The sequence below is a fragment of the Setaria viridis genome, chromosome 9, assembly GCF_005286985.2.
Source record: "Setaria viridis chromosome 9, Setaria_viridis_v4.0, whole genome shotgun sequence".
Taxonomy (NCBI): domain Eukaryota; kingdom Viridiplantae; phylum Streptophyta; class Magnoliopsida; order Poales; family Poaceae; genus Setaria; species Setaria viridis.
In genome coordinates this window covers 52,581,209-52,594,410 of record NC_048271.2, presented here as the reverse complement: position 1 = coordinate 52,594,410, position 13,202 = coordinate 52,581,209, and the positions used below count along the sequence as shown (strand labels likewise).

General features: G+C 49.1%; 2 protein-coding genes across 2 annotated transcripts; both read left to right on the top strand.

The window, feature by feature from the left end:
- The first annotated feature begins 4,531 nt into the window (after window positions 1–4,531).
- Window positions 4,532–6,346, top strand: LOC117838353 (uncharacterized). The gene has a single exon (XM_034718352.2). The coding sequence runs from the start codon at window positions 5,000–5,002 to the stop codon at window positions 5,990–5,992; it is 993 nt and encodes a 330-aa protein (XP_034574243.1). The 5' UTR covers window positions 4,532–4,999; the 3' UTR covers window positions 5,993–6,346.
- A 3,205-nt stretch (window positions 6,347–9,551) lies between these two features.
- Window positions 9,552–13,202, top strand: LOC117838352 (omega-amidase, chloroplastic). The gene is made up of 10 exons (XM_034718351.2): window positions 9,552–9,781; window positions 9,880–9,996; window positions 10,649–10,873; window positions 11,280–11,373; window positions 11,567–11,641; window positions 11,932–12,010; window positions 12,268–12,283; window positions 12,395–12,475; window positions 12,680–12,762; window positions 12,845–13,202. The coding sequence occupies exons 1-10, from the start codon at window positions 9,584–9,586 to the stop codon at window positions 12,921–12,923; spliced, it is 1,047 nt and encodes a 348-aa protein (XP_034574242.1). The 5' UTR covers window positions 9,552–9,583; the 3' UTR covers window positions 12,924–13,202.

Genomic DNA, 13,202 nt, shown 5'->3' with positions numbered 1-13,202 from the left:
CTATACAAGATGCCACATCAAAAAAAAAATTCGGAAAGAATGCATTGCTATAATATCAGCCTAAGAAATAATACACCAATGCACGAAGTCAACTGAGTCCCATGCAGTTCGGATAAGCACATCCTTCGTATAGGATTAAGTCGTAATCACGCATTACAAGGTTAACCACGGCTGCGGAAACCATAGCACACGTGATGCCACGGCACTAGCTACACAAAAGCAACGGGCTTTGAACTTTCAAACCCTAATGCTCGGCCAGTTAGAAGATTCTAGAAGGGATATATATAAAATTGCAAATTAACTTGAGTGCCCTCCTTGATCCTTATCCACCAATCGTACCATCAGCCAAAGCTAATGCTATATTGCATTGGATTGGGTATTTTTATGGGTACGACAAAATATAATGGGAAGCCCCCCTTAATCCTCACCTTTACGCTGGACTGGACGGTGAACGACACCATCTCTCCAACGGCTAATCTTATCCATGTTCTCAACTGACAACCTAATGGTGCTATATTCGTGTATTGTTAATGCTAATCTACTAGTAAATTGTACTGGCGCCACATGATTAACTTTGGTGAAAGAGATAGCAACAAAAAAGCGGGCGTGCATAAGATAAGACAATGCCCAAAAAAAATTCTGCAAAATGCATTGGGAAGGTAAGATAAGTAGAGCGGATAAGGCGCCCACCGTAAAAAGTCAAAAAAGAAGATCTCATATTGAATATGAATGGAGGTTGGCAATTCCAAACCCTTTGCATTCATGTGATTTTTGCACGTCATCGTGCATTAGCATGCTTTTCGTTAAGAGGAACTGCATAAGTAAAGGCATTTCAGCATTCCACGGTGAATTCAGATTGATTTAGTTAAATACTACTTAGTTCCGAATCTGATAAACATTGGAAGATAACTGAAGAATACTAGAATGTGACATTGTCAATTTATTGGGTGGAGAACACTGCCTTTGTTAGAAAATAAAACAGCATGCCAATGTATTGGGTGGAGAACAATTGAAAAGAATTATACGGAGGCGGGCTAGTTCTACAAAGGAGCTATTTCATGCATCACCGATTCACATCAATGAATGGAAAACAACACAGCAGGCTAGCAAGTGAGTTCATTCTGTTTTCTTATGGTTCTATATAGTTTGTCTGACATGTCATCACAAAACAGTTCAACTTATATTTTGGCTGAGTCTCATCGGTCATAGATAAACTACTAGTAGTAGCAGTAAAGAGTCAATATTTCTTAGAACAAACTTCAGATGAAATGCCATATGATGTGAACATAGCAGTGTGAATGACTGTAATATGCCCTCAACATGTCATAGGAAGTCTAACTAGCTAGCCAGGTCAATTGAATTGGCCACGAAGCATGACGACACGTCTTGGAAACTTGCTAGACTTCAGTTATAGATCTTATTGTTATTGAGTCAACCTCTCGGCGGAAAAAAAAAATGGTGCGAGTTACGCATTCCCTTGAAGAAGTAAGCGAACAGCTCATAATATGATAGTATATTATTAGTCTGATAATCTAGGCGAAAGAACTAAAAGCTAGTCAAAGTCGATTATCAGATTGTAATGTATTCGAAAAAAATCGTGCCAGTAATGCTTGACATGCAGTGAGCAGATGGTAAGATGAAAAGCGGGTTACCTTTGCAACAGGTGCGCCGCCGTTCATGTCGCGGCCACGGCTTGCTTGGCCTCTCCGCGCCTCCGCCTCTTCCCCGCCAAATCGCTCCGGCCTGTTCCCGATGGCGGGACCTGGCGCATATCCTCCATCTCCAATTCTCCATCACCGCGGCTGTCTTCCACTCCCCAGCAGGAGCAACTCCTTGTAGATCCTGACCGAACGGCCCCACGGAATCAGTCCACCGCGCCGGCAGGAAGATGACTAGATGAGCAGAGGGCAAACGAAAACGAAGGTGGGCCCAAAATGAAAGAAACGGTTGGACGTATCACGTTTATATTCGAGGCCGTCCTTTCTTTTCTGGGCTTCTTTTCTCTGCCTCATCTCCTCCCTAGGCCTAAAAGCCCACGCTCGAAATATTGAAGCCCACGTACGTTCTAAACAGTGTAGCGAAGAGACGGGGAGCCAGGCCATGCGCGGGCAAACAGAATGGCTGGAAAAATCCACTGGAAAAGACACACTTGTATACAAAATCCACACGGCCATCTGTTCGTTTTTTAATGTACAAAATCCACTGGAAAAGACACACTGATCCGATCCTTTAGCAAAGCTGGAGAACACTACTGCGATCCGCAGAAGAAATGCAGATAACGTAGTTTGCATTCTCGATTCTTTTGTATGGGCGCGCTGGTCTGATCCTTTTGAGGAGAAGCTACGGTTGTGCTTACATGCTACGTAGGCTGGTATGTGTTTTTTTCACAAGAAAATTTGTTGCTACCCTTTCGCGGCTCCACGGCTCGAGGAAGGGCGCATCGAGTGAGATGGGTCGGAGAAGGAAGCGTCGAGGCCGCAGCCTTTCGGCCGCCGCAGGGCGGAACTAGCCCCTCAGATGACTCCCGGCGAGAGCTACAGTGCCGTCGCCACCGACTGTTCTGTCGTCTACCTGCTTGACCGTGACCTAGAGCTACAGGGTTCACTTGTACAGTTCGCTTCGGCTCAACCGCTCAACCTTTGAAAAATCTTAAGTTCGGTGCTTGCTGTCCTGTCTAACATCTCGATCCCTGATTCCCTGGATTCGGTGTTACTGGAACAGTAACTTGGTCAAATCGTGGAGTCCACGTGCTGCTAAAACGAATGTGGAATCTGCGCTGCGGTACCAACGGTTTAACGGTTTTACTTACCTCCCCTTGTTTTCGTCTTGGTTCTGAGCATTGGGACACTCGCCATCTTCTTCGGCCAAATTCCAAGCAAAGTATTGGCAAAACGAAAACGAAACAAATTTGAAAGAAAAAACGGCGTGCACAAGCTGGAGCACCGTCGAACGAAAACATATCGGACCCGTCACCCGTGGAAAATCGGACTGCCAAGCGACGACGAAACACGTCGTGGTCTGCAACAGAGAGCCACCAGCAGGTGTGCACACCCCGTGGAGGCCATGAGCCCCAGACCTCGGCGCGCGCGTGTGGCGTGGGCGCGTGGCCCCTCGAGAATCCAACGGCCGGGCACGCTGGGCCCGTCCCGTCCCGCCCACTAGATCCGCCCGTCGTAGCCCATGGATCCTCCTCTCCAACTCTACGGGCGCCCAACGAACCGCGCGTCGCCCGCCTCGCGCGTGCGTGCGCACACGCAGCCAGATCGCAACGCAACAAAGGTGGCGATCCAAACCGTACGTACGTGGGGCCGCTCGGTGCGACCCGCCCGTCAAGGGGTGGTGGATGTGGCGTCTGGAGGTTGGAGGTGGAGCCACTTTTGGCCACAGAACCGAGACGAATGATGGTGCCCCGCGTCTACAATGCAGCATGCCATTGCCGGCATCTCCGGAGGGGAGAAAAAGAAAAACCGAACTGTGGCTGAACGTCACAGTACTAGACTGCTGGTATACCGCACTCTCGTCTTGTTCCATGTTTGGCGCGTGACTCCCTAACTATTTTTCTTGCGAATTGTTAAGGACAAGCTGGGATTGTGTTTCTGTTTGTTTGGCGGGGAAGATGGTTCCAAAAAAATGTTTAAATCACCCAACTTAAGGAATGTTTGCTTGCATGATATGCGCCACCAAGAGCACGAATTCAGGAAATGCATGCAGTGGAGCAAAAAATGAACCGCTCATATGAGTCCATACAATTGAAAGCTGGCAACACTCTTATTACCTTGCTAGTCTCATTATTTACATCTACTGTAGAAATGTGAATAAACAAGATAATATGTGATCAAAGCTTTTTATGTGCAATTTTTGGTTCCTGCCTGCACAATATCAATGCCCTTAACATTTGACTCTTGCGAGCACGAAGTCCTCGAGCAACCTGTTTTTTTATTTGTGTGGAATATTTTGCACGTAAGCGTTACTCAAATGTGTGAAACAACTACACAAAGTGAACTTGTATTTATGCATAAAGCCAATAAACGTTACTCAAATGTGCTACACAAAGTGAACTTGTATTTATGCATAAAGCGAATAAGCGTTACTCGAATGTGTGAAACAACTACACAAAAAGTGAACTTGTATTTATGCATAAAACGAAAATGATACCATTTTACATAGAAAAACCGTACACTCTTCCAACATTTATCATTTCGAGCGTTTCGGTAGACCATTCCCTGTCACGGCATCAAACTCGTAAGCTTCTAAAATTGCAGACTACTGCTCCACCTCATCATGCAAATCCAGCTCCTATGTCCAATCGCCAATGATGCATCTTCAAATATAAACCCTATTGGCTACAAGTTCGGATCTACCCACGAACGATAGCACACAGAAATATTTGGGCCGGCGTGTCGGCGACCCATCTCTCAATATTGATTGCTTTTTATTGTGGGCGAGCTCCTTGTCTCTGTGTGCGCAACACTCCAACTCGCCCATTAAAAATGGCGTCCTCTCACACAGACGGTGGCCACCTTTCCCGCGAGATCCAGCCAATGGGAGACGCCCACCGTCCCACCGGCGGTCTCCAGTCACCCCTCGCAACAGTAACCGATAAACCCAGCGTCCCGACACGCATCTTCGCCGCCACGTGCCGGTCGCCGTCCGGCCATATCCTCTCCCGATAAGGCAGTGCGGGTGTGGCCACGCCACCAACCTTCCGTATAAATATTCACTTACCCCCTCGGGATCCCAAAGAATCGCACACTCCGCGCTGCTTCCCAATCTCGCCTGGCTTTTTTTTCCGTTTCATTCAAGGATCCGAAGCGCTCCTCTTTTCTTGCACTTCGTTCATTCGGTGTGTGCTCGCCGGAGAGGGGGGAAGGGAAGCTGCCGTCGGTCTGCAGCGGCGAGATGGTGGTTCATCTGGTGCTGGCTTGAATTTCTTGGCTGCGAGGTTCGATTGGGTTTTGGTAGGCGAGAGAGTTGCTGGTAGGAAGCTGTGGAGGAAACGATGAGCTTTAGCGCCGTGGATATGGAGGAGGAGAGCGGCGCTGCGGCCGCGGCGGCAGCGGCGGAAGAGATCCGGCGGCTGCCGGCGGAGGTGAACTGGGAGATGCTCGACAAGTCGCGGTTCTTCGTCCTCGGCGCGGCGCTCTTCTCGGGCGTGTCCGCGGCGCTGTACCCGGCCGTGGTGGTCAAGACGCACCTGCAGGTGGCGCCGCCGCCCGCGGCGGCTACCGCGACCGCCGCCGCCATCCTCCGGCGCGACGGCCTCAGAGGGTTCTACCGTGGGTTCGGCGCGTCGCTGGCCGGCACGGTGCCAGCGCGCGCGCTCTACATGGCGGCGCTCGAGGCCACCAAGAGCTCGGTCGGATCCGCCGCCGTCCGGCTCGGCGTCTCCGAGCCCGCCGCGTCGGCGGCCGCCTCAGCCGCCGCGGGCGTCTCCGCCGCCGTCGCCGCGCAGGTCGTGTGGACCCCCGTGGACGTCATCAGCCAGCGGCTGATGGTCCAGACCTCCGCCACCTGCCGCTACCGCGGCGGCGCGGATGCCTTCAGAAAGATCCTCCTCGCCGACGGCGTCCGCGGGCTGTACCGCGGGTTCGGCCTCTCCATCCTGACCTACGCGCCGTCCAACGCCGTGTGGTGGTCGACCTACGCCATGGCGCAGCGGTGCCTCTGGCGCGTCGTCGGCGCCGAGCGCTCCGAGAGCTACCCGTCCCTGATGGCCGTGCAGGGCGCGAGCGCCGCCGTGGCCGGGGGTGCGGCGGCGCTGGTGACCATGCCGCTGGACACCGTGAAGACGCGGCTCCAGGTGATGGAGGCCGACGCGGCGCGCCCCACGCTGGCGAGCACCGTGCGCGGCCTGCTCAAGGAAGGCGGGTGGGCGGCGTGCTACCGCGGGCTTGGGCCGAGGTGGGGGTCCATGTCGCTGTCCGCGGCCACCATGGTGACCACCTACGAGTTCCTGAAGCGGCTCTCGGCCAAGGAGGGCTCCCTGGGCTAGATCCTCCGTCCCTAACCTTAGCGATGATCTTTCAAGTGATGAGCCGACCGAATCCGTCCGTGTCCGTCCGTCCTCGAAGCGAGATCGATCGATGATCCATGAGGGGTGGTTGATTAGGAATCCTCTCTTGTACATAAGCTCAAGTTATTTGCCGTTCTTGTTTCTTGATCCGGCGCTATAGAGTAATAGAGGGTGGGCTGTGGGCAGGAAGAAGAACTAGAAAGGGTTTTAGGATGCAGAAATTTTGCTGGCTTTTGCTGTGGCGCTGCGGCTGCAGATGCTGCTATGATGATGATGAAAACTTCTATGGAAATGGAGAATTTCCGGTCAAAACTCAAAACCCGTGTTGATCTCCCTCCCTGTGTTCACTACTCTTAAGGTCCCTTTAACTGTTTTCTGGTGAAGCTTTACCAAAGGAGCACGAGCAAGATGGCTCCCATCCAGGAGCTTCGGGAAATCCACTCTAGCTTTTTGGTGGGGGAAGCCGAACAAATTGGTTCCCCATGGCTTCACCCTCAGCCGCGGGGGCAACTGACCTTTTTGCCCACCGTGACCCCGCGGCGGGGGAGGCAGCGTTGGGGCCGTAGGGCGCGAGGTGGAGTAAGGCGATGCTGGGGTCCAGCGCCGGGAGCCTGCGCTATGGGGCAACGAACAGCGGCACTAGGGGCTGTCGGTGGAGCGGAGGCGTTGGATAGCGGTAGAACAGAGAAGCATGAGCCTGCCGCCTGCGGATGGATAGCGGATGCCATTGCGAGTGGACAAGGCGAGCGGATGGCGTTATCTGGGAATAAGGTGAGGAAAGAAAGATACAGAAATGAAGGAAAGAGAAAAAAAGAAGGGAGAAAAAAGAAAAAGGAAAGAAAAAAATAAGGAAAGTTATAGCGGACATTTCACATTTTTATATATCTGAAACAATCCAGAGAAGCTGTTTTGACAAACATTTTTCTAACCGCACAAGCTGGAGGTTGAAAAAATTGCTCCACCAGAGAAGCTACAGTCGGAATCGTTTCAGCTAAAGCCACGATCCCCTAATAATGCATTGTTGCGTTAGTCAATGGACTTATCACTTGTGGTAGTGTTGAAGCTTGTTTACCTAGTCTGCTGTGTGTTGTGCATTAGCTGCATCACTGTCATGACCTTGCTTTGCTTCTTGGAATGGATTACCTGGGTTTGGTGGGTGGTGCCCGCGGTCGCGTCGCGTCTCTTCACCATCTTCTTCGCTTCCTTCTACGTTGTACCCTGGAAAACGCTGCTGCGACCTGACCTGATCCAACAGCTTTCCTGAGGTGATTCGCGCACATCGGAAGTTGCAATGGAACAAGGAACACTGTGTCGCCACTTCGATGAGCCTCACGCTCACGGATTCCCGGAATCTGGGACATGAGGGGGAAAAAAGGGAGCGGAAGCGCAAGAAAAGTTCGTTCGCATGATAGGTGAGTGCACTAGTGATGGTCACGACACTCACGACCCGTTCTGAGTTTGGTCACTTGAGAGGACTGCAGGTAGACGCGGCCTTGATCTTGGAGGGCAGGAAACAGTTGCACGATTGATTAGAGGAGGGAAAGCCTGGGGTGACAGCGAAAGAAATGCAGATTTTAAAACCTGTAGGGATCAGGCGGCAGGTGGTGATGTTTGCTAAGCGGAATATTACTAAATATAAACAACCGTGTGCTCCCCAATTCTCGCACACCAATGCCTATCCGACTCGTTGGATCGGTCGAAGAAGCCTCGAGAAACCTTCGCGCATTAGAATCAGGGGTATAAGCAGTACAGCACATCCACTCGTCACCGCATAGAAAAACAGGGGCTGCTGCCGGTGCCGTTGATATGCGACACCGGTGAAGGATCGATTCGTTTCGTTTCCCTGGACAGATTCTCGTTTCCTGCCTACTACTACTCCCAATTGATAGGCTACGGGCTCTAGGTTACGGACGGACGTGTTGTCTCGCGCTCTCGCAATCAGGAGGCTGCAGGGTCCTAGATTTGCACGACCTTGTCGACGGCAAAGACTGTCCTGATTTGCAGCGGCATCAGGCAACCCATCGATCATGCGTGGTTCGAGCAAGTCATTTGACACTGCCGCAAAAAGGCACGAGAAGAGAGCAAAATGAGTCCGGGAGCAGATGAGCAGTCCCCTGCAAGGCGGATACAGATGAGCAGAACGGAGTCATCACCGCCTGCCAATTCTCTCCCATCTCCTTGGAGCCAAGGGCAAGGCTAAGACCAAGTGTGACACAGGAAAGAAGCTTATAATGTCGCTGCCCCTCATTCACGGTTAACAACGACGTGCGGCGAAAACGCGCACAAGCTCTGCTATAATGTCGTGTCAATTGTATCAAGCATCGCATTTAAAAACCTACTGTGCACTTTTTTGCAATGACGTTGATGATTTTTCGCACTTTTTTAAAAATTCAAATTGTAGGTCGTTTTGACTTTTCTAAATTTATAGATATTATTGTGCACCTAGACATACACTATATTTATGAATAAAAAAACTAAAATAACCTACAATTTAGAACAGAGGGAGTACATACACAATTTAATTCTCGTTCACTGGTCCTGTAAGTCAATAACTTCCGGCGAAGTGAGATGAAAGATGGTAACCAATTTCTAAGTTTACCACTCGAGCATTATTTCAGCTAATTGTTCTTTCGGTGGTAATACACAACGTCTCCCGTTTACGATGATTTCATCAATCTCAGCACGCATCAACCGGTCTTTCATAGGCTCCTAAAAAGGATGGGTGTACTAAAACTAAATGTTATGTTTTCATTCTTCCCTTCTTTATTAGTGTTAATTGTCTGCATGATGCTCTGCCACGCCAGTGGAGCCACTGCATTTCTCGGGCAACCTTATTCAATGTTTCATTCTATGGTGCTACACTAAGGCATCATCAAGTGTGAGCTCAGATGCGGAGTTAAGCTGGGCGAAAGTGTACTGTGCTGTGCACCAGGCACCAGCTTGAGGTGCAACGGCAGCAGATGAGCAGACGAGTTTCCTGGACTAGGCTTGGTAAAGCAAAGGAGAAGCTTTGTGAAATCTGGTACACGGGCCCGCGATTTGTTGAACAAAAGAGGCTGGCTGGGCTTGATGATCCTCGGTCGATCGTCTAGCTGGGCCGATCTCTGGGTGGGTGTGCACTCCGTGTCGAGCTGGGCCGATTTCTGGGGGTACTCCGTGCTCAACAGAAAGGGCCCAGCACAAGGCAGGAACATCGCGCAAGGCTGCTCCGGCTTGTCATGGTGTCACTCGCTGAAAAGGTTCTTGTGGAGATCAGAAATTCGCGATGCGAGCTGGAACCGGACGGCGGCGCGACTGGATTGGCACGGTGACGTGACGGCCATCTAAACTGCTGGTGGCGGCGCTGTCCTTGCCTTCAGGTAAAAATCCAGCACGAATAGTGCTGTCAGCCACTAGTCCATCACCAAACGTTTGCAGCCACATCACTCGCTGACATACCGGGCCCACGAGCAGCTGATGGCCTGATGCCCATCCATCCGCCCAACCCAACCACTCCCCCAACCGGTCGCCGTCACGGCGCACGCCTCCTCGCCAGCCGCTACACTGCTACACCACCGCACCCCGCATGAGATGAGAGCCGCAGCCACATCCACTGCCGCCGCGCTCCTCGCCCCGCGCCTGACGTGCTCCGCCAGCCGCGCTCGCCTCTCCTCCTCCCGCCTCCCACTCCGCCGCATCGCCGCCATGGCCGCCGCCCCCTCCTCCTTCCGTCCGGAGGAGGCGCGCTCCCCTCCCGCCCTCGAGCTCCCGACCCCGCCTCTCTCCAAGGTGATGCCTCCTTCCTGGTTCGGATTCCTTCGGTTTTGACTTTTGAATTAGGTGGGGGCTTGATCTGACCTCGCTGTGGGTTCTATTCCGTGAGCCAGTTCAAGGTGGCGATGTGCCAGCTCTCGGTGACGCCGGACAAGGCTCGCAACATCGCGCACGCGCGTGCGGCCATCGAGGCGGCGGCCGCCGACGGCGCCAAGCTCGTGCTCCTCCCCGTGAGTCTCTAATAACAAGCTTCCTGCTATCATCTGCTCTTTGGGTACTGATGTCTGCTAGTTGACCTCGAAGTGGAATGGTATCGTCGGTTAGTAGTGATCGCGTTAATTGTTTAACGCTTTGAAGACTTGTGCATAGGAGCTTGTGCTCATCACATCATTTGGTCGATTGATCGGTGATTGTACAAGGTGCAAGCCCTGACTGCTATTGTTATGCCTCTGACCGAGGATTCGATTGTTGGTTTTGGGGGTAGTGTCATTGTATTATATCACGGTCAGGTCTAGCTCTGGAATGTTACATACCTACATAATCTAGGCTTTGGCAGATTATCGCTTGAAATTTGAGGTAGTGCTTACTGTATCATATCATGTTCAGAGGTCTAATTCTGAAGCTTTATATGCGTACTAATCTAGGCTTAGGAAGATCACTGTTTTAAATTGGAGCAAAATTTATCTTATGGGTCCGCTTTGGATCCAACTCAAGGGTTTTATGCATCAGGCAGTTCAGTAATGTTGACTTTAGGTTCAGATCATTGAAAAAGTTTCTCACATTACCCATTGCAAATTTTCACGCAGATATCATATTCTCTCATGAGGCAACACTTTAGAAGCATGATCCGTGCTTACGTTGCTTTGTTACATATACCTGTAGGAGATATGGAACGGTCCGTACTCAAATGACAGCTTTCCAGAGTACGCTGAGGACATTGAAGCTGGTGGAAATGCAGCCCCTTCGTTTTCAATGATGTCGGAGGTTGCTCGCAGCTTGCAAATTACTCTTGTTGGTGGGTCCATAGCTGAACGTTCTGGTAACAACTTGTACAATACATGCTGCGTCTTTGGTTCAGATGGCAAGCTTAAGGGTAAACATAGAAAGGTACTGTTGAAACTCCTAGTAGCAATACAGTTTTCTGTTCTTATTGACTAGATCAGATTCATGAAAAGGTACGTTTCTCAATGCACATAATACTGTGGCAAATTTATATATCTAATTAATGCTATATTGTATCCCACATTATAACAACTCGCAGTAATACCTGAATCATGCCAGCTTGGCAGCTCCAACTAATGGTATTACCTCACTCTTCCAGTGAATGTGAACACTGAACACATTGCGGTGTTGACACTTGGTAGATGCATATTTGACCACATCCATCTTTATGGGAATGCTGATTATCTTACTTTCACTTTTTTGTCCCCTCTCACTTTCATTGTTCTCATCATGAGTAGCTAGTTTAGTTCAGTCCTGCATATTCTGATAATGAAAATTGTGGAACTTGCAGATCCATCTTTTCGACATTGATATTCCAGGGAAGATTACTTTCAAGGAATCAAAGACTCTTACTGCTGGGCAGAGTCCTACTGTTGTAGATACAGGTTTGTCCAATTAATCTTCCATCTGCAGCTATGAGATCATTGGGCCATCCATGCTTCTGAACACTTGTTTGTTTATTAGTGTGGTATGTTCAAGCAATACCAGGTTGTTTGTTAGTGTCACTTGTCTGTGAAATGCATTTTGTTTTTGTTGCTGAAGCATATCTTCTAATGGCAGTGTTGATTTATTTTTCAGATGTCGGCCGAATTGGTATTGGTATATGCTATGACATCCGTTTCCAGGAATTAGCAATGCTGTATGCTGCAAGAGGTATGACTTCCTCGTCTATTGTTTATAAACTTCTGCTTCATAGCCTGTGCCACTGTATTTGGACCATGGCATCTGTTAGAATGCTAACCTAGTTGTCTTGACATGTGGAATGGGTATACACATAGTCTCAGAATCTCCTAGTAAAGCATACTCCAATTATGCTGTGTTTGTTTCAGTTTTCGGATTTTTAGTTACTATTAACAAGAACACAGTAATACAGCTTCCTACTGTTTCTGACAATTTGAAAAATAATGAAACTGATGAAATAGACTAAGCTCATTCGACTGCAGGTGCTCATTTGTTGTGCTATCCTGGTGCATTCAACATGACCACTGGACCATTGCACTGGGAGCTGCTGCAAAGGGCGAGGTAATACATTAGTTTGCACCTTGAGATATGATAACAATGCAAAGGAAACTTTATGAGCTAAAATATGCTATTTATGCTTAAAATATGATAACATACTTCTATTTATGCTTTTTAACTTACCTAAAATATGCTTAAATGTAGTGAAAACTTGATTAGAACTTTTCAATCAGGATAATTATCAATCTGAAATGTCTCCACTACTTTTCTTTTGCCCATGTACTGATGACATCATTTTAATTTTTTTTTTGCAATGGCAGGGCTGCAGACAACCAGGTATACTGAACCACTATGCTGGTCTTTCATTTTTCTTAGCTGTAACTTGACATTCTTGGTTGCCAGCTTTAGCCTTTAGCTTTCAAATGTTAATTGACTGTTTGGTGCCAGCTGTTTGTTGCAACATGTGGTCCGGCTCGAGATGCCAGTGCAGGTTATGTTGCTTGGGGGCACTCCACTCTTGTTGGGCCTGTAAGTTGATTTGAGATTTCCATATGCCACCTCTTAGTTCTGTCCGTAACCACCAGATATATTGTTTCCAGCCTATGACTCTACACCCCTACTAAACTAGTTCTGTTGTAGCAAAAACTTCTTGTGATTTGGTCAATAATCTGAAAACTGTACTGTAGCAAAGTGTGGTGATGCAATTAGTAACTCATTGCATTTTTTTGCTAGTTCGGAGAGGTGATTGTGACTACTGAGCATGAGGAGACAACTATAATAGCAGAGATTGATTATTCATTGATTGAGCAGAGGAGGTAAGCTTAATGAAATCTTAGACTTTACAGTAACCTTATCAATCTCCACCTTTGTTTGACATCTGGACCAAATGTCCTCCAGGCAATTTCTTCCTCTGCAATACCAACGGCGTGGCGATCTCTACCAGCTGGTAGATGTCCAGAGACTGGGTTCTCAGTAGCGAGCCTGGATGCAGCTGTGAGCCTGTGAAGAAGCAGGAGAGTCGTTGACTCTGTAGGCTTGCTCGTACTGCTTCGTTCATGAGATGCACATGCATGCCCTTGTCTTTAGAGTAATACTCCTAAAGAAATTATGATGTGGGAAGATGGAGAAGATGAATAAGGCCACTCATAATTTGTAGTACCTTCAGCGCCCCGTGTTGCCAAAGATAATTAGTCCTGTTTATTAAGACGATGTCTTGCCTTCATGAAACAAAGATAAATGGAAGATGTTGCTCTGA

What these genes read in the sequence shown, in the direction of transcription:
- LOC117838353 (XM_034718352.2), top strand. Translation starts at nt 5,000, where the DNA reads ATGAGCTTTAGCGCCGTGGATATGGAGGAGGAGAGCGGCGCTGCGGCC.
- LOC117838352 (XM_034718351.2), top strand. Translation starts at nt 9,584, where the DNA reads ATGAGAGCCGCAGCCACATCCACTGCCGCCGCGCTCCTCGCCCCGCGC. An exon ending in CCAAGCTCGTGCTCCTCCCC is followed by an intron (nt 9,997 to 10,648) that starts GTGAGTCTCTAA and finishes ATATACCTGTAG; the next exon opens with GAGATATGGAACGGTCCGTA. An exon ending in TCATTGATTGAGCAGAGGAG is followed by an intron (nt 12,763 to 12,844) that starts GTAAGCTTAATG and finishes AATGTCCTCCAG; the next exon opens with GCAATTTCTTCCTCTGCAAT.